Here is a 25,617-nt window from a genome sequence, read left to right on the forward strand (position 1 = left end):
GTGGCACATGCCTGTAATCCCAGCTACTTGGGAGGCTGAGGCAGGAGAATGACTTGAATCCAGGAGGCAGAGGTTGCGGTGAGCCAAAATTGTGCCATTGCACTCCAGCCTGGGTAACAAGAGCAAAACTCCGTCTCAAAAAAAAAGATTCTTACGCAGTTTCATGTCATTTTTCTTTATTAGGAAGCTTTCAAAGGCTTTGGGGTTCTTTAAAAAAGTTATATTCAAGCAGCTGAATGATTTACTCTATAATAATTTGCTAACTGAAAAAAAACTGTGAGAAAAAAGTTGGCTGATTTAATCATTGGTATGTAATTATGACATAGACATGAACATTTATTATTTTTCTAAAATAAGAAGGTACAATATATTACAGATAACACGGTCAATGAACAAGAACTGAATACTTACAACAGGAAAGAAATGTCAGGGTTTACAGAGGCAAGGAAGAAGCTTAGCAAGTGAACAAGCCTTCTCTCTTTTTTTCATCATTTTATACTTTATTGCAAATCTGAACTAATAACAGCAATTAAAAATGTCTTTAATTTCTTTTCACTTTATCAACTCTTTTACACTCCTTTCTGGTAGGACACAGAGTCTCTGGCAGAAAAAGGAACAAAGACCTTTCTTCCTCCCTAGGCATTAAGTTAAAACTATTTCAAATAGAGAGACCTTAAAGAGGATTGGATTGCCTGTATATGGCATTGAAAACTAATTAGGGGGAACAATAGGGTCAGGAAAGAGAAGTAATGGGCATACACAGGAGGATTCATCAGTGAGAATTCTGTGAATAAGAACATAGAGAGGGGAGAAGTAAGTTTCTTCTGTGGAAAATTGGCACTGCAGCACTGACACTCATATTTCAGCTAAAATAAAGCATCCTGCAAGATATTAGATTCATTAACAGCTACAAGCTTAAGCAAAAGAAACACAAGCCAAAATATTCCCTGATGATATTCATTTAAATCAGTCATCTATCAATACAGTGAAGGGAAAAGTGCTAATGAAATACTTACTTCGAACTTCATATTGATTATACTCTACTGTCTTTAGCAGAGGATGAGAGAAACAGTGCCATGGTAGCTGTTTTCTAACTTGAGGCAGCACATAATGTGTTACAAAACCCACAAAGCCAACCAATGTATACAACACATACTTGAGAGCAGGCTAAAAAAAAAAAAAAAAAAAAAAACAATAAAAGTGATAAAATTAGGAGTAATTTTGAGACTCACTGTAGAAATTCTAATTTGTCAGTTCAATTTTCCATTTGATAATGAACAACATCCATTTTAAGAATCTAAGAACAAGGTATTTTCTACAGTTAACATTTCTAAATTATGTAGTTTGTTCTAATCAGTCTTGAAAGTTAGTGACTAATCATATATCACAGATATTTTGAAATGTGTTAACTACTTTCTCTGGTGTCTTATACTACTGTATAATAAGAGAGTGGCCTAAGGTGTATTGCCTATTACATGAATGTTCTACAAGATGTTTAGAGCAATATATTAAATTGTTTTCAGAGCAGAGATAATGGGGTAAGGCAGGGTCCACCTGGAGCAGTTGGCTGCATGCACTAATTCATAGTACATGGCTTAGTGCATGGCTGTGTGCCTGTCGCACTGCATGGAGGCCCAGGTATCCTGTAACCACCAGCCTTGTTCACTGTGGTGTTCTCATCTATAACCATCACTGACCTGTACATCACAGCCAGCAAGAGCTCAGTCTTTCCACCGCTACCCCTCATGCTTCACAGGAGGGTCATCTGTTTCTTCCTAGACTGCATCACCAATTACAACAAGGCCTAAAAGCTTGATGCATACCTGTGCAAGCGCACAGGACAGGGACCATTTATGACTATGAAGGCTGTGGCAAGGCCTTCAACAGGGATCGTCATCTGAGGTGCCATATCCTGGTTCATACTGGAGAAAAGCCATTTATTAGAAAGATGTATGCATCTTAAAACTTCTGTTCCCTGCTACAACCAACAGTCAAGTATGCCGACTAAAGACTCGACAACCACCACCACAGGCACCCATGTATGCCGACCCATGGCCCAAGGACTAGTGAACCCAACCTACTGCAGCCGCTACTGGTGCCTGAGGACTAGCCTGCCTAGCTCTGTATCCCTAGCAATGCCTCATCACAGCCTCTATTAACAAATGCAGCCTAAGCCACTGAGGAATTCATAGACCTCACTGACACCAATTACAGCCAAATAAATCATATGGAGAGTACACTACCATATACACCCAGAATCAGAGCCAAAGCATCCTGTCCAACCAACACCATAGGTACAGCTACAGGAAACAGTCTTTCTTTCCAAACGCCAATCCATACAATTGGAAAAAACTGTTATACCAGATGTGCAGATATCAATGTAAGGACATAAGAAACATGAAAAAGCAAGAAAATACAGTATCACTAAAGGAACATAATTTTCCAGTAACAGATACCAAAGAAAAGGAAATCTGTGAAATGTCTGAAAAAGAATTCAAAATAATGATATGAAGGAAACTCAGTGAGATACAAGAGAACACATATGAATAATACCAAGAAATCAAAATATCAACTAATGATCTAAATGAAAAACTCAACAAAGAGATATATCATAAAAAGGAAACAAACAGAAATTGTGGAACTGAAGAATTCAACAAATGAAATAAAAAATATAAGCAAGGCCGGGCGCGGTGGCTCAAGCCTGTAATCCCAGCACTTTGGGAGGCCAAGGCGGGTGGATCACGAGGTCAAGAGATCGAGACCATCCTGGTCAACATGGTGAAACCCCGTCTCTACTAAAAAACTACAAAAAATTAGCTGGGCATGGTGGCGCATGCCTGTAGTCCCAGCTACTCAGGAGGCTGAGGCAGGAGAATTGCCTGAACCCAGGAGGCGGAGGTTGCGGTGAGCCGAGATCGCGTCATTGCACTCCAGCCTGGGTAACGAGCGAAACTCCATCTCCAAAAAAAAATATAAGCAAGAGGTTCAACAACAGATTAGATCTAGCAGAAGAAATAATTTCTGAACTTTAAGATGGGTTTAAAAAAAAGACAAACCCTCAGACCAAGAAAAAGAAAGAAAGAAAATAAGAATTTAAAAACCTCATATGATATATGTGACACCGTAAAAATGACCAAACACATTTGAATTTTGGAGTTTCTAGAAGCCTATTTAAGAAAATAATAGATGAAAATTTCCCAAGTCTTAGAGGAAATACAGATACCTAGATATGGAAAGCACAGCGTTCCCAAATACAGTTCACTCAATAAGGTCTTTTCCAAGGTACATTATAGTCAAACTGTCAAAAGTCAAAGACAAAAAGAGAATTCTGAAAACAGCAAGAGAAAAGAGTTAACTTATATACAAGGAAATCCCCATCTGACTAACATCTACTTTCTCAGTAGAAACCTCACAAGCCAGAAGCCAGTGGGGTAATACATTCAAAGTACTGAAAGAAAAAAACTCTTCAGCTAAAAACAGTATACCCAGAAAAGCTTTATCCTTCAAAAATAAAGGAGAAATAATATCTTTACCAAAAAAGCAAAGACTAAGAATTCATTATCAGTAGACTGGTTCTACAAGAAATTACTGAGTCCTATAATAAGTAGCAGAAGGATGATATCTACCATCATGAAATACATGAGAGGATAAAATCATTGGTAAAGAAGACAAATGATTTTTTTTAAGTGATATGTTATTACTACAAAAAAAAAATCAAATTGAAGGGTAAACAATAAAAGCAAGAAAAGAACAAAGGATATAGAGAACATTCAGCAAACAATGAACAAAATGATGGGAGTATGCCTTCGTCTAGCAAAAAACCGTGAATGTAAATGGCTTAAATTCCCCAGTTAAAAGATGTAGACTGTCCAGATGTGTATCCTGATGCCAACATAAATATAAGTAAAAATATAGTCTGCTTGAAAAAGAGCCAACTATATGCTGCCTACAGGAAACTAACTTCACCTATAAACACACACACAGACTGAAAGAGAAGAAATTTAAAAATATATTCCAGGTAAATAGAAATCAAAAGCATGGTGGCAGAGCTATACTTGTATCAGACAAAATAAACTATAAGTCAAAAGACATGATGTACTTGTATCAGACAAAATAAACTATAAGTCAAAAGACATGATGTACTTGTATCAGACAAAATAAACTATAAGTCAAAAGACATGAAAAGAGACAACGAAGGTCATCATATAATACAGGGATTAGTCCAGAAAAGGGTATAACAACTGTAAATATATGCACCCTACACCAGAGAATGCAGATACGTAAGGCAAGTATTATTAAAGCTAGTGAGACAGACCCCAATATAATAATAGTTGGGAACATCAACAACCCAATTTCAATATTGGACAGATCACCTAGACAGAAAATCAACAAAGAAGTATCAGACTTAGTCTGCACCATAGAACAAATGAACCTAGCAGACATTTACAGAACATTTATGTCATCCAATAGCTGCAGAATACACATTCTTCTCATCAATACATGAGACATTCTCCAGGACAGACTACATGTTATCACAAAACAAGTCTCAACAAATTTTTAAAAATTGAAATCATATGAAGTATCTTCTTAGACCATGAAGAAATAAAACTAAAAATAAATAAGAGGAACTTTGGAAACTGTACAATTAAACGGATGTTAAACAATGTGCTCCTGAATGAACATTGGGTCAATGAAGAAACTGAAAATAAAATTTAAAAATCTCCAAAACAAATGAAAATACAATGTACTAAAACCTATTGAATATAGCAAAAGCAGTGCTAAAGGGAAATTTATAGTAATAAATGCCTCCATCAAAAAAGTACAAAGAGTGCAAACAACCTCATGATGTACCTCAAGGAACGAGGACCTACGAAAGATAAGCAGAAATAAATGAAAGTAAAATGAAGAAACAATACAAAAGATCAAATAACTGAAAAGTTGGGTTTTTCTAAAAAGAGATAAAATTGACATATCTTTAACCAGAAAATGAAAGAGAGAAGACCCAAATAAATAAAATGAGAGATGAAAAAGGATATATTACAATACTGCAAAAATTCAGAGTATCATTAGTGGCTACTATGAGCAACTATATGCCAATAAATTGGAAAATCTAGAGGAAATGGATTAATTCCTAGACACATACAACCTAGCAAGATTAAACAATGAAGAAATCCAAAAGCTGAACAGATCATAACATGTAACAAGACCGAAGCCATAATAAAAAGTCACCCAGTAAAGAAAAGCCCAGGACTAGATGGCTTCACTGCTGAATTCTTCCACTGTTGGTTGGAATGTAAGTTAGTACAACCACTATGGAGAACAGTTTGGAAGCTCCTGAGAAAACTAAAAATAGAGTTACCATATTATCCAGCAATCCCAATGCTAGATACATACTCAAAATAAAGGAAATCAATTTATTGAAGAGATATCTGTATTCAATGTTTGTTGCAGCACTGTTCATATTAGCCATGACTTGGAGGCGACTTGGAGGCAACCTAAGTGTTCATCACCAGATGAATGAATAAAGAAAATGTGGTACATACACAATGGAGTACTATTCAGCCATAAAAAACAATGCGATTCTGTCATTTGCTATACCATAGATGGAACTGTAGGTCACTGTGTTAAGTGAAATAAGCCTGGTACAGAAAGAGAAACTTCACATGTTCTCATTTATTTGTGGGAGCTAAAAATTAAAACAATTGAACTCATGGAAATAGAGAGTGGAATGATGATTATCAGAGACTGAGAAGGGTAGGACGGGTGGTGAGGGGAGGTAGCGATGGTTAATGGATACAAAAAGTAGTAGAAAGAATGCATAAAACCTAGTATTTGATACCGCAACAGGGTAACTACAGTCAATAATAATTTAATTGTACATTTAAAGATAACTAAGAGTATAACTGGATCATAACACAAAGCACAAATGCTTGAGGAGAGGAATCCTCCATTTACCATGTGATTATTACACATTGCATGCCTGTATCAAAGTATCTCAGGTACCCCATAAAGATATACACCCATTATGAAAAAAAATGAAGAATGTCTAGAGGAATAATGCCAGAAAATTTCCAAATTTAATGAAAACTATAAACCACAGATTCAATAAACCCCAAGCACAGAAACATGAACTATGTGAAGGTACATCACAATCAAATTTGTAAAAACTAGCAATAAAAAGATAGCTTAAGAAAAAAAATAAGTTATCTACATAGGAATAAATTCAGTCAGAAGCAAAAGGGAGAAGACAGTGGAGCAACATCTTCATGCACTAAAAGAGAAAAAAAAACTGTCATCTTAGAATTTTATAACCAAAGAAGTATCTTTCAACACCAATGGCGAAATAAGGACTTATTCGGAACTACAAAAGCCAAGAAAACGTGCAGATTTTCATCACAAGAAATGTCCTAGGACAGCCAGGTGTGGGGGTTCACACCTGTCATCCTAGCACTTTGGGAGACCACGGCAGGAGGATCACTTTAGCTCAGGGGTTTGAGACCAGCCTGGGCAACACAGTGAGACTTTGCCCCTAAACAAAAAAGAAATGTCCTAGGAAATCTTTCAAGTAGGAGGAAAATGACACCAAATGGAAACATGGATATGCACAAAATAATGCAGGGGACTAAACATGATAATTACATGCCCTACAGATGAAAGGAATGATGAGCTGTACTTAAGGAACAACACCTAAGAAGCCTTACTCTTACCTGAACCTGATTTAGATAATAACATTCTAGACTTTCAACTTTTCTGGAATGAGACTTTTGGGGGTTTTAGGAGAGGGTATGCACACTTTACATATAGAAGGGATGTCGATCATGGAGGTCTACTAATGGACTGTGGTAGTCCAGCTTCTGAAATGGTTCCCATGATCCTTGCCTCTTGCTTTTATACTTTAATATATTCTCTTCTCACATGTACCAGGGTTGGTCTATGTACACAACAGAATATGGAAGAACTGGTGGCATGCCATATCCAATATCAGGTTATAAAAGAGTACAGCTCCTGTCTTAGGCTTTGTCTCTCAAGGATCACTTGCTCTGGGGGAAACTAGCTGCCATTTGTGAGTACAGTTAGGCAGCCTAAGGTGAGAACCACATGGAGGGGAACTGAGGTCTCTGGTCAATAGTCAGAAGAAACTGAGGCCTGTAAACCATGAACTCAGATGATTGTAGCATCATGAAAGATCTTGAGCTAGAATCATCCAGCAAAGCCACTCCCAGATTCATAACCCAGAGAAATCATGAGAAAATAAGTATTTGTTGATAAAAAACAAAAAGTCATGTATTTCAGTACTATGGACAAACATTAACATCAAATCAGAAATCAGTCCAAACAAAGTTATAGTCATGTGCTGCTTAACAACAAGATGCATTATGAGAAATGTGTGAGAAATGTGTTGTTAGGCAATGCCATCATTGTACAAACATCAGAGTGTACTCACATAGATAAGACAGTATGGCCTACCACACACTGAGACTATGTGGTAGAGTCTACTGCTCCTAAACTACAAAAATGTATAGCATGTTACTGTACTGAATACCATAGGCAACTGTAACACAATGCAAGTATTTGTGTATTTAAACATAGACAGGCTGGGTGCAGTAGCTCATGTCTATTAATTCCAGCACTTTGGGAGACTGGGGCAGAGGAATTGCTTGAACCCAGGTGTTTGAGACCAGCCTGGGCAACACAACAAGACTCAGTTTCTACTAAAAACAAACAAACAAACAAAATTCTTCAAATTAGACTGGTGTGGTGGCGCACATCTGTAGTCCTAGTTACTTGGGAGGCTGAGTGGGAGGATCGCTTGAGCCCAGGGGTTCAAGATTGCAATGAACTGTGATTATAACACTGCACTCCAGCCTGGGTGACACAGTGAGATCCTATCTCAAACAAACAAACAAATAAAAGAAGAAAATGATTCCTTACCTGCAATACTGTGAAGACTGTGCTTACATGAATAGCAAAATACAGCACACCAATTACAATGCATACTACTAGGTCAGACTGCAATCGTTCACTCTGTAGGGGTAAAAAAGGATTATTAAACAATTACATAAAAATTTTAAAAATCTTTTTTCCTTTATTCCCAATTGGTAAAGTTTAAGAAATAACTTTTTGCCTGGCTAGCTTGGTTGGTATTAAAGAAAAAAAAACAAGAATTTTTCATTGATACTCTAACACTTCTAGATCCCATTCCCCCTCCGTCCCTGCACTTCTCTTTCTCTCTCTCTGGAGTTTCACTCTGTTGCCCAGGCTGGAGTGCAGCAGCATGATCTCGGCTCACTGCACCCTCCACCTCCTGGGTTCAAGCGATTCTCCTGCTTCAGCCTCTCAAGAAGCTGGGACTGAAGGCATGTGCCACCACACGCCACCACACCCAGCTAATTTTTTGTATTTTTAGTAGAGACAGGGTTTCACCATGTTGGCCAGGCTGATCTTGAACTCCTGACCTCAAGTGATACACCCACCTTGGCCTCCCAAAGTGCTGGGATTACAGGTGTGAGCCACCACACCTGGCACACTTCTATATATTTTCTAATAATAATTAACCGCAATAAATATAATAATAATTAACCATAATAATTAACCACAATAAATCTTATTTTCTTCGTCAATTTCCTCAAATTTTGATTTTGACACTGTAATGCTAAGGAAACTGAATAACTTATCTAGTTCTGCATGCCATATAACATATTACAATAGAGTCTTTTAGAATGAAGATTTTATTCCCCCATTGGTCTGTACTTTTTTTTTTTTTTTTTTTTTTTTTTTTTGAGACAGAGTCTTTCTCTGTCACCTAGGCTGTAATGCAGTGGCACAATCTCGGCTCATTGCAATCTCCGTCTCCCAGGTTCAAGCGATTTCCCTGCCTCAGCCTCCTGAGCAGCTGGGATTATAGGCATGCACCACCACGCCCAGCTAATTTTTTTGTGTTTTTAGTAGAGACAGGGCTTCCTCATGTTGGCAAGGATGGTCTTGATCTCCTGACCTCGTGATCCACCTGCCTCAGCCTCCCAAAGTGCTGGGGATTACAGGCGTAAGCCACCACGCCTGGCCTGTAAGTTTTTCTTTTACATATGGGGTAACAAAATAAGGTACCTTAAGTTACTGTAATTTTTGTTTGTTTGCTTTTGAGACAGGGTCTCACTATGTTGCCCAGGCTAGAGTACAGTGTCTTTTCACAGGTACAGTCATTTCACACTAGAGCTCAGAACCCCTGGGCTCAAGGGATCCTCCAGTTTTAGTCGCCCAAGTACCTGGGACTACAGGCACGTGCCACCACTCCTGACCATAGTGCCATTTATAGGGGTATATCCCTTTGGATAATTTATGTGTTCATTGGTCTTTCAACATGTAAAAACCATGTGCTTAAGTCCCATTTTACTTACTACATTTTGGTTCTATCAGTGGTTATAGAAAAACCAGAAACCTCTTGGTATCTTTGGTCATCAACTCACCTCTTAGACTTATGCTTATAAGCATATGCAGAATATCCTACTATACGTAACCTGAAACATCCTCTGCCAATATGGAAACTAAAGTTAGAAAAAAGCCATTCTAATATCTTGAGAGTTTTATATTTCTAAAGTTTCTGAAAGAATACGTGAACAGGTCAAGCTCCCTGAAAGTAAATGTGTCTAATTCAACATCTATATAAATTCAGTCTTTTACAAATGAAAATTACCTAAATCTGAGAAAAAGATTTTGTTTTACTCCATAAACAGACATGAATTTACAGAATTCATTTCTCAAATAGTGAAAGAATATAAGCAACATTGTAATTCACTAAATTAGAAATTTTAAAAATTACTGCATTTCCTTAAGTATAGTAAATTAATAAAGGTTATTGTTCTCTCCTTCAGCCTGGAATATACACAGTTTTCAGACTGCCCTTGAGAAATAAAACAACCTAAAGACTAACGAATGACTTACCAAGACATAGATTTTTTTTTCAACAAGATGAACAATAACAACAAAATGAATCTAATTTATGTTAATACTAATGTTTCAGATCCTAGTCTAAATTGAATAGGAATAAAAGTTCAATGACCAATGAAATTACTTAATTTCACCTGACCTAAAAATAAATGTTTAGTGTTCTGTTCTACACACAAACCAAGTCTGAGGAATGAGCATTTCTTACATGTTAATATTTGGAATAAAGACAATCAACAATGTACAACTAATCCTATAAACTGTAACTATACATTTTTCTCCAATTGCTAAAGACTTTCAAAAAGTGTCATCATATAACATAATCAACTGTCTAAGATTTAAGTCTTTTAAGTGATTCTAAATGTTAAAACTTACAACAGAATTTCTAAGTTTTTCAGGAAGTGGATCTTTTACTTCAGCTAGAGGGTCTTCTGGATTTTTCTCTTCCATTTTTGGAAAAATCCTGGATTGCACTAAAGAGCTTTGTGTTAAAAAAGAGGAAAAAAAATACATATATAATCTGAAAACCAATAATTCAAACGGGCAATAAAGTTTATGATAGAAATCAAGTGATTCAAGTATATTTTAATCATTACCAAATGAGAAATTCCAAAATGTTTAGGATACCATAAATAAGCATACAGTGAAAACATTTTTATTAAAACATAGTTTCAATAATTGGGAAGGAAAACACTAATATTCTTAGCCAATCTGATTAGAATGATCCAAAGTTAACATATTTTGAAACTTAATATAGATTAGGCCAATAGCACTTTGGAAAGGCATTGGGAAAAAGAAATTTTGAAAGTTATTTGAGAAAATCACCAACTTACTTAAATTTCTTTAATTCAATAACAACTGAGTTCACTTACAAAAGTACAGATGGATCACTGCTTTGTCGGCTGAGATGATAAGACACTGCCACTAACAAACCACAAAAAATGGAAAATAGTACTGGAATATGCTGGCCATCCCAAGAATCCTGTGGAAATATGAATTTAACAGAATTATATGCTTCTAATTTACAATATAGCACATAATCCTTTTATGTGCTATAAAAGACAATGAACTTAAATTCAACAAAATTTTTGCCACGTTAATTGCAGTTTGTTCCAGAAAAATTTAGATTTATTATTTTCTGATGAGCTAGAATCTAGACACTAGATGTCTTTGGTACTAAAGCTACAGATTTTTTGGGCAAGGGGGCATGAGAGCTCTATTCATACACTAGGAACAATTTGCTTTTGATGCATGTGGCTATCAATTCTTTCACATTTAGTTTGTAGTAAACTGTGTTCCTTTTTGAAGAATAAGATATCTTGACACAGTAAATTTTATATACAATAATAGAGCAGAAAAAGACAATACATGATACATTAGGCAAAAGAAAAGGCTGACATTTGGTATGTTGCTTTCTTGATGCCTTTGCCCATATAATATATACGTCCTCCACAGCACTGAGCAGGCATTCAGTAACTGTTTTCTGAATGAATAAGTGTGCAACCCTAGAAGGAAATACTACAAAGGCTAACTTCCAAGGCCACCACACATGTGGTCACTCCCATGTGAGCTCTGCTCATTGTAGCATCTCTGGAGTCTATCAGCATGATACCTGACAGAGAGTGGGCAATACACTAACTGGAACAGGTAACAGTTCTTAAGTATGTCCTGTGAGGTGGACACTATTCTAATCCTTCATTGTTCTCTGGCGATTCGGAAAGGAAACATGGTAGGAGTGGGGACCCAAATGGTGGTTTTTAATACAACTTGCCTTTTTTCCCCACTTAAAAGTAGACTTGAAAATTGTTTCACATCATAACACAGACATTTTATTTTTTTTAATGGCTACATCAAAATCTTATATTGAACACTGTGTAGAGCTGTATCCTTGGATCTTTGTATTTCCCAAATAATTTTTACAATAACCTTGAAAATATGTATTATTACTACCCAATTTATAGATAAGAAGAGGGTTTAAGTAATTTGTCCAGTTAAGCAGTAGAACCAGAAAGTGAATCCTTGATATGTTTGAATGTACTGAAAAGTTAAACAATATCTTAAGAGCTTGAGAATAAAAGTGAGATAAATACATAAGAAAGCAAAGTATAGGAGAAAACAAAAGATATGGAGGAAGAGCATAAGGTAAACACATCAGGTATATAGGGGAGACAAGAGAGGCTACATGAGTAGTCAGACTGAGGTGAGAGAAAGTTAAGTCAAGCCTCTGGGAGACCCTGTCTTGAGCAATCCGCTTTCTCAACATGAGGAAGCTTTCTCTCTCTCCCTCTCTTCTTCTCTGTCTTTCCACTCCTAAACCCACTCCTTGTGTGTCTGTGTCTTGAATTATTTCTTGGCGCAAGACAATGAACCATGGTGCCTAGAAAGAGCTATGAAGTTTGCCATTGAGGAGTTCCGCCTCTGGTGCCTGTTTGCTCTGTCTCTGATGGCTGCCGGAAAATCTGCTCGTGCTGTGAAGGTGCTGAAAAAGTGTTATCTACCTAAAGCCAGACAATGCCACCATCCCTCTCCTTGCAGCCAAGTTATGCAGGAACTCCCTGCACTGGTTGGAAGAGGCTGAAAAGTTTGCCAAAAATGTCACTGATGTGAGAGAGAAAACATCAGAGTTCAAGGCCAAAGGCCACTTAGCTCTGGGACTCATGTACAGACGTGAGCAGGCCCTACAGTGAGAGACATCCTACCCACAGAGCTGTTGAGCTGCAGGGCTGGGCTGCCTAATCCTACACTGCAGGATTCCCATAGTCCCCTTCTGTCCCAGGATGGTGTAGAGGTTGGAGCATTCTTGTGTGCTGTCCTGTGGGGACCCCGTGCTGCTGTCCTCTTTGCTTGGTCTGACAGGAGAATAGGAGGGTAGGATGGAGGGTCCTGTGCCAGGGCTCCTGGACCTTGTTTTCAGGTGCATTATGCTGGTGGTGCACTGGGCACCTCACTGGGCTTTGAGGGATGATTCACCCACTCAGTCTTGCACCTGCCCCTGTCCCAGCACTTGGACTGGGCTGTCCCATGTGAAGGGATGTTGGATATGAGGTATAAGAATGTAGACGAGTCAGGGACAGACACCTCCAGGAAGCTTCCCTTGACTGGTCAGGAAATGTCTCTTTTCCATTTGCACATTTTAATTGACAGATATGTACATGTGTGATGCAGCTGCTCAACGGACACCCAGGGCTCTTGGGTGCAGTGATTTTGGATGCGCTTAAGAGTTTTGGTGGAAGGGCTTCTGGCTAAGAAAAAAGTCTTGCATACTTAATGAAGTTTTCAGTGATGTTTGCAGAAAGTTTAAATTAACAATCTTTTTATGAACTGTTACTATTCTTTAATCATGTTGTTAAATATAACAAAAATGTAAAAAAAGAAATCTCAGAAACAAATGAGTAACTTAATGAATTTGAATTAGTATAAGGCAAAATATCCTTGTAACTATGACCCTGCTCAGGACCTCATTTACGATGATGAGCAAAGGAATATGAGAGACAAAAGCCATAACTTCCTAGACATAAGCAGGGAATCTGGCTTTGAGCTGCTTAACGGCCAAGGCAAATTTTAAAATTAACACTGGCTATATGGGGAAAAAACAAAACAAAACAAAACAAAACAAAAACAATACAAAAATGCATTCTAGATTTCTTAGGGAAACAAATAAGAACTGGCTGTCATCAAGATTTAAAAGAAATATCTTGATTGAGTCTTTACAGGAGGGATACTAAACAATGCACCGAAGGACATCAACGTGACAGCCCTGTGATAAAGGGACCACCGTTTTCTTACACACACTCTTGGAAGGTGCCTCCATGCAAAGAGCAGGCATAATGCTGAAGAGAAATGTGGGCAAGGAAACCCTAGAGGTGACCAGACACCCTGGTCCAAATGCAGCTCTCAATGGTTTAACCTAATCTAGGGATATAAACTAGAATACATTCAGGAATAAATGAACCACATGTATTCTAAACGATCTCCAAAAAAAAAAAAAAAAAAAAAAAAAAGAGAGAGAGAGAGAGAGAGAGATAAAGTAAGTCAAGCCTCTAACTTTCATAAAGGTCAGTCCATGGGCTCTGCTGAAGATGTCAGAAAATACAAGAAATAGAAATAAAAAGTAGACATATGGAGATAATGCCAAAAAGAATCAGTTAAAAATAGTAAGTCTGAGGAAGGAAAAAGGGGTTAGGAGATTGCTGTCCTTGCTCTAAGTCCTGTAGAACTATTTGACACTGTGATATTGAATGTACAACTTTAATAAAAATTAAAACTAAAAAATATATATGTATGTCCAGTACAACCACTTTGGAAAACTGCTAATTCCATTTCCAGGTATTTATCCAAGAGAAATGAATACACATGTCCACAAAAGGACTTGTACGATGATGTTCACAGCAGGCCTATTCATAATATTCCTCAACTAGAAACAACTCAAATAAGCATCTCTAAGACGGTAGGTAAACTGTGATATAGGCATACAATGTGGGTAAGAAGGAATTAAAATTAAATGGAATACTTATCTACAATAAAAAGAAACAAACTCCTGATACACACATGGGGATGAATCTCAACAGTATTACACTGAGCAATTAAGTCAGATACAAAAGAATACGTATGGTACGACTTCATTTATATGAAGTTCAAGAACTGCAAACCTAGTGGAAGAAATAACAACAGTAAGTATTAGGAGAGAAAGGAAGAAATGTGAGGAAACTTTCTCAGGTAATGGAACTCTTAGATCTTGATAAGGGTATAAATTACATAGGTATATGTGTTTGTCAAAACTTATCAGATTGTGTACTTCAGATAGTTGGATTTCATTGTATGTAAATTTTGCCTCAACTAAAATAAAACAAAATGAGTATTTAAGAAAAAAACTAAACAAAAGATGCCTGTCTTTATTTGACAAATACTTGACACTACTTACCACTCTCAGACAAAAGAAGAGCATTCTTATCTCAAAATGACCTGTTCATTTAGATTAAAAATTTAGAAATATCATGTACTGAAAGCAATTCATAAACACCACCTGTTGTCTGTGTCCCCACTAATTCGTATGTTGAAATCCCCACCCCCAGTGTGATGGTATTAGGAGGTGGCACCTTTGGGAGGTCAGTAGGTCCTGAGAGTAGAGTCCTCATGACTAGGATCATAGTCCATATAAAAAGGAACCCCAGAGGGCAAGTCCTGTTTCTGCCACTAAGGACATAAGAAGTTAGTTGTCTGCAACTGGGAAGAGAGACCTCACCAGGACCTGACCATCCAGCACCCCAATCTCAGACTTCCAGGCCCCAGAACTGTGAGAAATAAATTTCTATTGTTTATAAGCCACCTCATCTATGGGAACTTTGTTAAAACAGCCTGAATTGTGAGCCTTAACTAAGATAGTTAACTACTACCTCTATTGAATCACTAACTATAAAAATTTTTAAATGTTTATGATTACAACTTGTTGACAATCTTTTAAAGAGAAGTTCATAAGGCTCATCTAGATCTTCTAATCCAATAACGTATCTTAAATTGTAGTCCTTGAGCTTGTTTTTATAAGTTTAAAAAAACTTTGATATGAAAAGCAGTTAAATTCTTAACTAGAATTTTAAAATTAATTTCATATCCTGTAATTATGCCTACCCTTATAGCAGATGAGCCTAGTTTTCCATAATCTGTTCCTAATATTAACCTATGACTACTGTGGGAAAAAGAATTTTCTTTTAGTAATGGATAACTATTAAACTACTTTGAAATTCAAAATAGTTGAGAATGAGAATAATGTTTAACATGTAAAGATCATGAAAATTAATGCTAAGTGGCAACAGAAGAAAAAATCATTATTGGTTGATTTTAAAACAACCTTCATATAGAAATATAGCCTTAAAGACAAAACATACTACATTTATTGCTCACCTTTAAAGCTCCGTAACATAATCCATACAATAAGGCTACTGCCACAATGCTACAGATAAAACTGTAAAGTGCTGCAAGCAGGCTTGTAGTGGCTAGACAGGAAAAGAAAAAGGAAAGAAATATGTTATAAAAATACATGGAAAAAAATTTAAAGGTCACTGAAAAGCATTTAAAATATTATAATGTCAACAATCATTAAACATCTACTAATTTGAATTCAAAAAATTCAGTTACTTCATTTTGTTCTTTCAGAAAGATTTTGACATGACAAAGATTTGCTATCCTGAATCTTTGCTACCAGATAAAATATATTCATCTTGGAAGTAATGAACATTTATATGTAGCAAGAAAAAATTATAATATGCTTCAAGAATAGATCTTATATTAACAAAAAATGTGGAAAAATGAAGCTTTCAGAGCCTGAAAAGGAACTGGAGATGTATTAAGTGTTCACTGAAAGATATTTATCTATGTAAACAGAACCAGTGTTACCCACAGAAGTAAATTTGTATTCCCATGTGCTAATTATCAGAAAAAGGTATAGATCTAATTGCTAGCAATAGCAACAACAACAAAATAGATTCAATAGGAATATTAGTAATAAGGAATAGGGAATAGCTAAGATATTTAGATTTTAGTTTTAAAACATGGGTAACAGATTTCCTTTAATAATAATTTAATAATAATCATAAAATAAATCTATATAAAAATTCCTTATGAGATATTAGAAACCTATTACTTTGCACAAGATCGTAAATTACAGCATGACAAAAGCCCATTATCACAAATTACCTACATTAAGCCCTCCTCATAGTATTTAGGATAATATAATACCAAGAATAGTCCCTAAATATTAGAATTGTCTTCTACCCATTAAACTATGCTGATTGATGAAGCCAGTTCTGTCTTAATTCAATCCCTTCAAAAAATTTTCAAAACATTAAAAATTCTCTAGTATAATACACAGCAACATAGAAAAAGCTCAGTTTGTACTTAAAATTAAAGCCATGATATCAACATTTTATCACCAGAGAGGATTTCAATACATATGCTTGGAAAATAGATGAGGCCTGAAAATGTGAAGTGTGTAGAGAGTGAACTCTAAAGTTATAATAATTTCTTTCCCTTTCATTTTCTCTAGTTGCACACTCATCTTTCAGTAAAATTTTCAATGGTTAAACTAAATAATGGTATATTTTAACCATGGTGTGTGCCAAATAATTATTTTCAGATTCTACAAACCATTATCTATTCCCCAGTAATATGGCTATAGTCTTATTTTTTTTAAATAAAATATACATATGATATACAGAAATAGATTTTCTAAGTATATCAGTTAATAGCCACATAGTCTACTCAGTGAACAGAGAAAGTTTTTAAAAGCTTATTTATTAGTAAAATGCTTTTAGATTCTGGTTTTGGTGTTAGCATTCTAAGGATAAAACAAAACTCTGAAACCAAATACAAAGATCTACTAAATGCACATACTGGTTTAAAATCCAAATATAATGCTATGTATCAAACTTCAATCTCTTCAGGATAGATGACCTTTTATAAATACTTCTTAAGTACATACAGGTTCCATGTAAACTCACTATAACTTTAAGTTGCAGACATTATTTTATCACTTCTTACACACCTGCTTCATTATACCTGGCTCTTTCTCTATAGTAGCAGACTTGACTATTTTTTCCTATCCACATTAATTGCTTCTCAGTCTTAAATGATTTAATGTCTTTTTTTTTTTCCTAATTTCAAGCCTGAAGCAAAAACCAGAAAAGCATTTCAATGGTCAGTTTATTACTTCATGATCTATAAATGTAATAGTATAATGTTTATAAAGAAGTACTTACCATTACCACCAAAGATATGAATATCCAATTGTTCACAAAGGTACATGACAAATGTATTCACCTGGGGCAGGAGACCAATGAAAAACACTATTGGGAAACAGAGTGTAAACACTATAAAAAGAAAGAAAAGTATATTTTAAAATATTATACTGTATCCATTCTTGCGACCACTTAGAGGTCATAATTACTTTTAAAAACCCCAAATTAACATAAACTACTAAGCAAACACTATAAAAAGAAAGAAAAGTATATTTTAAAATATTATACTGTATCTATTCTTGTGTCCACTGAGAGGTCATGATTAATTTTTAAAAATCCCAAATTAACATAAACTATTAAGCAATTTTTAAAAGATAGCATTTGAAATGATACATCTCAACATAATTGCTTGAGTAGTAAATAACATCTTTTCAATCATTAACAATACTTTTTAAGTTATTTCAATCATTTTCATATAATAGAAGCTTAAATAACAAATCAAAAAAAATTTTCCATTACAGCTACTCCAAAAACAACATAATTACTATAATACTTGTTCATCATTAGCTTTATTCACTCATAATAGTCCTATCACTTTTGTTCCTCAGAGAGGATTATAATAAACAGTAAAATAAGCTTATTAAAAACATTTTAAGCTGTATAATTGATATATTTATCAGTAAAATGTTGATATACAAATATATTAATTTTAAGATTAGAGATACTTTAAAGATGACTCACCTATAACTAAATCCCTGGCTGATATAAACACCAGTGGATTGGTGAAAGTTATTCCATATAATTTGAACTTGGTTGCAGTCAGGTTTCTGCTACCATAATCCAAGAGCCAAATAAGACCACAACATAAGCAGAAATAAACTGGTCTACTGTAGGCAATGATACGATTATGACCCTGAAAATGATATTTTTTAAAAGTCAGTTTATAGTTAATTTTAAAAGTCACAAACAACTACTGAGATCATTGATGGCTTTATTCTAAGGGTTCCAAATTTTTCCATACGGAAGCCAGATGTCTGACAGTCACAGAAGGGATTAACAAATGTAGAAAGAAGGAAGGATAACAGAATGAACTCTGAGATGCTGGACTGAAACAGAAGTTATCAGTGTGATTTTTTTTTTTTTTTTTTTTTTTTTTTTTTGAAAAAAGGGTTTCACCCTGTTGCCCAGACTGGAATGCAAATCCTGGACTTAAGTGATCTGCCCACGTTGGGCTCCCAGAGTCTCATTATTTTTAATATGCATACAAATAGATAAAGGAATAGGTAATACCTATGTATATACGTGCGTATATATGTACATACATACACTTCCTAGCTTTATCCACTGAGAGGACCTAGATGCAACAAGATTCTAGCAATAAAGATTACTAGCAACCAGATCTAACTTTATAAATACCATTACCTACCAAAAAAGATGGGGGGGCTCCATAGAGAAAAGACTGGTTTCTGGCTACGACAGGGAATGTATAAGATGACCCTGGAACATATTGTTGTGACAAAAAGGTAGAAAGTACTTAAAGAATAATAGAGATATGTCAAAAGGACACAGAAAGCAGTGTGATGGACTCCCAATGGCTAAATCAGGGACAATCTGAGCATCAAAAAAAATACTACTAGTAACATTATAGTCCATTGAATAAAATAATCCATGTATCCACACAAGTACATACCTACAAATATAAAATAGAAGGGAAAGCTCTTCCTTATAGTATTAATAAAAGGTCAACTAATAAATGTAGAAGGAATGATGGGATGAGAAAAATCACCACTTGGCAACCATCAAATGATAACTGAATCAGGCAAGAAACATCAGTAGACACTAAAACTACTAGATAGAAATTTACAGAGTAGGAGGACACATATACAGTTTTGAGGCATCTCCCTATGAGGTATTTATTTAATTTATTTATTTGAAGTATTTATTATCTGCAAGAGAAAAACAGTAACATTCCAGTAAAGTAGTGGTTCTTAAGGAATTGGGAGGGGGTTTTGCTCCCCAGTGCACATATGGGAATATCTTTACACATTTCTGTTGTCACAATTGGGGAAGTAGTGCCACCAGCATCTAATGGGTAGCACTATAGAGAATGCTAAATATTCTACAGTGCAATGGACAGCATCCCCCACCCTCACACCAAGAATTAGCTAGCCAAAATGTTAATACTGTAGAGATTTCAGACACCCTGCAGACAATACCCTTAATCAGAAGATCAAAATTAGCATCACTAGTAACAGGATAAAACAATATATGCTTCCTAATATGACACACTTTTCTAGTATTCCTACTTAAAAAAAGCATGGCCTTATCAAATCAGAAAGAGACATCATCAGCACCATAAGACAGGGTGAAAATATTTTTTAAAAATTTAAATTTTTTTAAAGAAAGAAAATCAGACAAACTCAAATTGAGGGATGGTCTATAAAATAACTGGCCTGTATCCATCAAAAATTTCAATATCATGAAAGACAGCTGCTGAAGAATTGCTTCAGATTAAAGGACATTTAAGAGACCAAACATAATCAGGGACTTTCTACTGTCAATGAAGACAATGGGCAAAACCTGAATAAGATCTGTACATTAGAAGACAGCATATCAGTGTTAATGTTCTAATTTTGATAATGATATTGAATTAATATATTTTGTTTCTAAGAAACATACACTGAGACATTTAGAGGTAAAGGGGCATCATGTCAGCTAGAAGAGAGAAACAAGAAAAAAAATCACATGCTAGAAAGGGATTAAGCAAATATGGTAAATGTTAACACGGGGATCTGGATGAATTGCATTTGAAGTTCTTTGTACTACCCTTGCAACTTCAAGTTTGAAATAACATCAAAATAAAAAGTTAAAAAGCAATGTTTCCATATATCATTACACTTCAAAAATATTCTTACAAAATAGTAAACATAATCAGTCAAAAAATAAAACCCACACTTGCCTCCTTGTTTTATTTTGCTCATCCATTCTCATTATTCATTATTCCAGCGAATGGATTAAAAAAATTATATTCAAGGAAAAAAATCATAAACTATTCTTGAAGTCTATTTTTGAACTACTCTAAGCAGAATATCCTTTGTTCTATTAAATATTCAATTTAAATCTAAAATGAATCACACTTCACAATAATTACTGCTAGGCAGATATTTTTGTCTAGTCACAAAGTGAGTAACAGTTTTTAGTCAATGGCCTTAACACCAGACTAATATATTATTTCTTTATTCTTACTCCTAATGGTTACTCAACTGAAATAATAATACCTATTCATAAGCTATTATTCAAAATTATTAAACACAAATAATCATGCGATTATAAGAACCATGTCTACTCCCTAAAACAGGCTGTCAAAAAATGAATTATTATGCTCAATTTCAACCAAGATTTAGAGTCCACAAGTACAGTGTCATTTTATTTCAAGCAAACAAAACACCTGTATTTCTAGTGGTGTGTCAAAACATAAATGAGGAAAATAAAACATAAATTTTAGTTCAGTCTGATGCATTCCAAATAAAACAAAACAAACAAAAAACAAACCACAAACACTTTGATAAATATTAAGGAACTACAATGCACAGTCATATTAAAGTGACTTACATGTCTGGGAGAAGAAGAATCTGGTTGAACACTCTAAAAATGAAACAGAAAGACAAATTACACTCCTGAAGTCCTGCTAATCTTACAACCAACTTTCAAAATGCCTGAAATGATTTTAAGTAAATATTCCATAACCACAAAATGACCTATATTAATAATTCTGTTCCAGAGATGAAATATCAGCTTCAGATACCAGTGTCACTGTAATATTAAAAACATCTCAAAACTCTTTCCTGACAAGAGTAAAAAAAAAAAAGATTATTTATTATTTATTTATTTGTAACTATCTTAAAGTTTCTGCAATAACATATCATAGACAGATCCATCTTACTGTTTGGCTTATTGCTATGTACAAGTATAGTTAAGGTATACTATATACAAGTATAGTATTTCTCACAGGACATCATTCCATTCAGGAAATATACAATAACAGTGGTTAGCTTATAACAAGAATTCTAGTTCTTCCCATAAAGTCCAAGCTTTCTAAGTAATTCAATGGTATTTGTAATAAATATATTATTTGCATTTTCATATCAAAATAATCAAGTAAGTTAAGCTGTATCCTTTTAAGAGACTTTACTGACTTCCCATAAAAATGTTCAGAAGGTATTATGCCGCTACTTCCCTAGTCATGACTTTTCTCCCAAGTTTCAGTTCATTTGCAGTGGCATACCTTACAATTTCACTAGGATGGTCTAGCACCAGCCTACCATTCGACACTGGACTGAGCTCACTGAGTTTGGCATTTGGCCCTCGGCCAGATCTGAGTCCAGATAATCTTTAAAGTCTTTTAATCACAACACCTATCCTCTAAAAGCTTCTGTTCTTGTCTTTCTTATTCCTGTTTATGACATTATTCTTCTTCTAGGCCACTAGTTACAAAAATCTGTCACCTTTAACCTTTTCCATATTTAACCACATTAACCTGAAAGCAGTGGACAAAATTAATTGGACAACAGAGACACTAGAGCCAAAAAATGAATTTAAATTATTTAAGGCACTAAAGGTATAGTACAAGAACAACAACCAGTATTTTAACACAGAATCATTAAATGTCATCAAAGGGACTGGATTACTTGTTATTAGGGAACAAGGAGGAAGGAGCAGAGACTCTAAGATTTTTAGCTAGTATATCACTGCCAAAAGCAAAGAAATTGGGAAAGAAATATTAACCAGAAGTTGATCAATTTGCTATTTTTAAAATGTCTGTTAGATTTATAGGACTAAAGCTGGCAAAAGAGGTGAAGACTCTGAGATATAAATCTGGACATAACTCATATATGAAGACAACAAATAAAGTAACAAATGAGGATGACTTCACTGGCAAGGAACTGTAAACCAAGAAAGCAATCACACAAAATCCTAGGGAATTCTCATAAATTAAGTAGTCGAAAGAACGAAGAGACATCAACAACAACAACAAAATGAGTCATCTGAAAAGTTCAAGAAACTCCTGAGCTAGCTGCAGGAGTTTTTTTTCATACCCCAGTGGTGCCTGGAATGCCAGTTGAGACAGAACCATTCACTCCCCTAAAAAGGGGGCTGAAGCCAGGAAGCCAAGTGGTCCAGCTCAGTGGATCCCATGGAGCCCAGCAAGCTAAGATCCACTGGCTTGAAATTCTCGTTGCTAGCACAGCAGTCTGAAGTCGACCAGGGACACTCGAGCTTGGTGGCGGGAGATGTATCTACCATTACTGAAGCTTGAGTAGGCAGTTTCCCCTTCACAGGGCAAACAAAGCCATTAGAAAGGTCGAACTGGGCGGAGCCCACTGCAGCTCCCTAAATCTGCTGTAGCCAGACTGCCTTTCTAGATTCCCTCCTCTCTGGGCAGGGCATCTCTGAAAGAAAGGCAGCTCCAGTCAGTGGCTTATCAATAAAACTCCCACCTCCCTGAGACAGAGTACCTGGGGGAAGGGACAGCTGCGGGCGCAGCTTCAGCAGATTTAAACGTTCCTGCTGGCTGGCTCTGAAGAGGGCAGTGGATTGCCTAGCACAGTAATTGAGCTCTACAAAGGGACAGACTGCCTCCTCAAGTGGCTGCCTGACTGCCGTGCCTCCTGACTCAGAGACACCTCTGAGCAGGGGTTGACAGACACCTCATACAGGAGAGATCTGGTTGGCATCTGGCGGGTGCCTCTCTGGGACAAAGCTTCCAGAGGAAGGAACAGGCAGCAATCTTTGCTGTTCTGCGGCCTCCACTGGTGATACCCAGGCAAATAGGGTCTGGAGTGGACCTCCAGCAAACTCTAGCAGACCTGCAGCAGAGGGGCCTAACTGTAAAAAGGAAAACAGACAAACAAACATAAAGCAATATCATCAACATCAACAAAAAGGACGTACACACAAAAACCCTATCAGAAAGACACCAACATCAAAGACCAAAGGTAGATAATTCCATGAAGATGAGGAAAAACCAGTGCAAAAAGGCTGAAAATTCCAAAAACCAGGACACCTCCTCTTCTCCAACGGATCATAACTCCTCGCCAACAAGGGAACAAAACTGGACAGAGAACAAGTTTGACAAATTGACAGAAGTAGGTGGTAATAACAAACTCCTCCAAGCTAAAGGAGCATGTTCTAACCCAGTGCAAGGAAGTTAAGAACTTTGAAGAAAGGTTAAAGGAATTGCTAACTATAATAACCAGTTTAGAGAAGAACATAAATGACCTGATGAAGCTGAAAAACACAGCACAAGAACTTAGTGAAGCATACACAGGTTACCCACAAAGGTAAGCCCTTCAGACTAATAGCAGATCTCTCTGCAATAACTCTACAAGCCAGAAGAGAGTGGGGCCAATATTCAACATCTTTAAAGAAAAGAATTTTCAATCCACAATTGCATATCCAGCCAAAGTAAGCTTCCTAAGTGAAGGAGAAATAAAATCCTTTACAGACAAGCAAATGCTGAAAGGTTTTGTCACCACCAGACCTGCCTTACAAGAGCTCCTAAAAGAAGCACTAAATATGGAAAGAATAAACCAATAGCAGCCACTGCAAAAACATACAAAATTGTAAAGACCATCGACACTATGAAGAAACTACAGCAACTAATGGGCAAAATAACCAGCTAGCATAATAACAGGATCAAATTCACACATAGCAATATTAACCTTAAATATAAACAGGCTTAATGCGCCAAATAAAAGACACAGACTGGCAAATTGGATAAAGAGTCAAGAACCATTGGTGTGCTGTATTCAGAAGATCCATCTCATGTGCAAAGACACACATAGGCTCAAAATAAAGGGATGCAGGAATATTTCTCAAGCAAATGGAAAGCAAAAACAACAGGGGGTGCAATCCTAGTCTCTGATAAAACAGACTTTAAACCAACAAAATCAAAAAAGACAACGAAGAGCATTACATAATGGTAAAGGGATCAATACAACAAGAAGAGCTAACTAACCTAAATATATATGCACCCAATGCAGGAGCACTCAGATTTATAATCAAGTTATTAGAGACCTGCAAAAAGACTTAGACTCCCACACAATCATAGTGGGAGACTTTAACACCCTACTGTCAATATTAGATCAACAAGACAGAAAAGTAAGAAGAACATTCAGGACTTGAACTCAGATCTGGACCAAGTGGACCTAATAGACATCTACAGAACTCTCCACCCCAAATCATCAGAATATACATTCTTCTCAGCACCACATAGCACTTATTCTGAAATTAACCACATAATTGGAAGTGAGGCACTCCTCAGCAAATGCAAAAGAATGGAAATCATAACAAACAGTCTCTCAGACCACAGTGCAATCAAATTAGAACTCAGGATTAGGAAACTCAGTCAAAACTGCACAACTACATGGAAACTCAACAACCTGCCCCTGAATGACTACTAGGTAAATAACAAAGTAACGGCAGAAATAAATAAGTTCCTTGAAAACAATGAGAACAAAGACACAATGTACCAGAATCTCTGGGACACAGCTAAAGCAGTGTTTAGAGGGAAATTTATAGCACTTAATGTCCACAGGAGAAAGCGGAAAAGATCTAAAATCGACACCCTAACATCGCAATTAATAGAACTAGAGAAGCAAGAGCAAACAAATTCAAAAGCTAGCAGAAGATAAGAAATAACTAAAATCACAGCAGAACTGAAGGAGATACACAATACACCTTACAAAAAAGAAAAAAAAGCAATGAATCCCAGGGCTAGTTTTTTGAAAACGTTAAAATATATAGACCGCTAGCCAGACTAATAAAGAAGAAAAGAGAGAAGAATCAAATAGATACAAATAAAAAATGATAAAGGGGATTTCACCATCAGAGAATACTATAAACACCTCTACACAAAAACTAGAAAATACTATAAATACCTCTA

General features: G+C 35.9%; 1 protein-coding gene across 8 annotated transcripts in view; it reads right to left on the minus strand.

Annotated features, from left to right (window-relative positions):
• The window catches only part of PCNX1 (pecanex 1), a 206,688-nt gene that overhangs the window by 67,075 nt on the left and 113,996 nt on the right, over window positions 1–25,617 (minus strand). For 7 of the 8 annotated variants that reach the window (XM_032245735.1, XM_032245729.1, XM_032245732.1 and 4 more), the window contains 8 exons: window positions 21,285–21,317; window positions 18,414–18,585; window positions 17,694–17,804; window positions 15,841–15,932; window positions 10,815–10,924; window positions 10,318–10,423; window positions 7,933–8,025; window positions 1,017–1,167 (listed from right to left, as the gene is read on the minus strand). In XM_032245735.1, the coding sequence (XP_032101626.1) occupies window positions 1,017–1,167; window positions 7,933–8,025; window positions 10,318–10,423; window positions 10,815–10,924; window positions 15,841–15,932; window positions 17,694–17,804; window positions 18,414–18,585; window positions 21,285–21,317 (868 nt within the window). The remainder of the gene's footprint in view (window positions 1–1,016; window positions 1,168–7,932; window positions 8,026–10,317; window positions 10,424–10,814; window positions 10,925–15,840; window positions 15,933–17,693; window positions 17,805–18,413; window positions 18,586–21,284; window positions 21,318–25,617) is intronic. The other variant, XM_032245733.1, reaches the window with a different exon arrangement.

This window comes from Sapajus apella, unplaced genomic scaffold (assembly GCF_009761245.1).
Source record: "Sapajus apella isolate SASKATOON/1434 unplaced genomic scaffold, GSC_monkey_1.0 scaffold59, whole genome shotgun sequence".
NCBI lineage: Eukaryota > Metazoa > Chordata > Mammalia > Primates > Cebidae > Sapajus > Sapajus apella.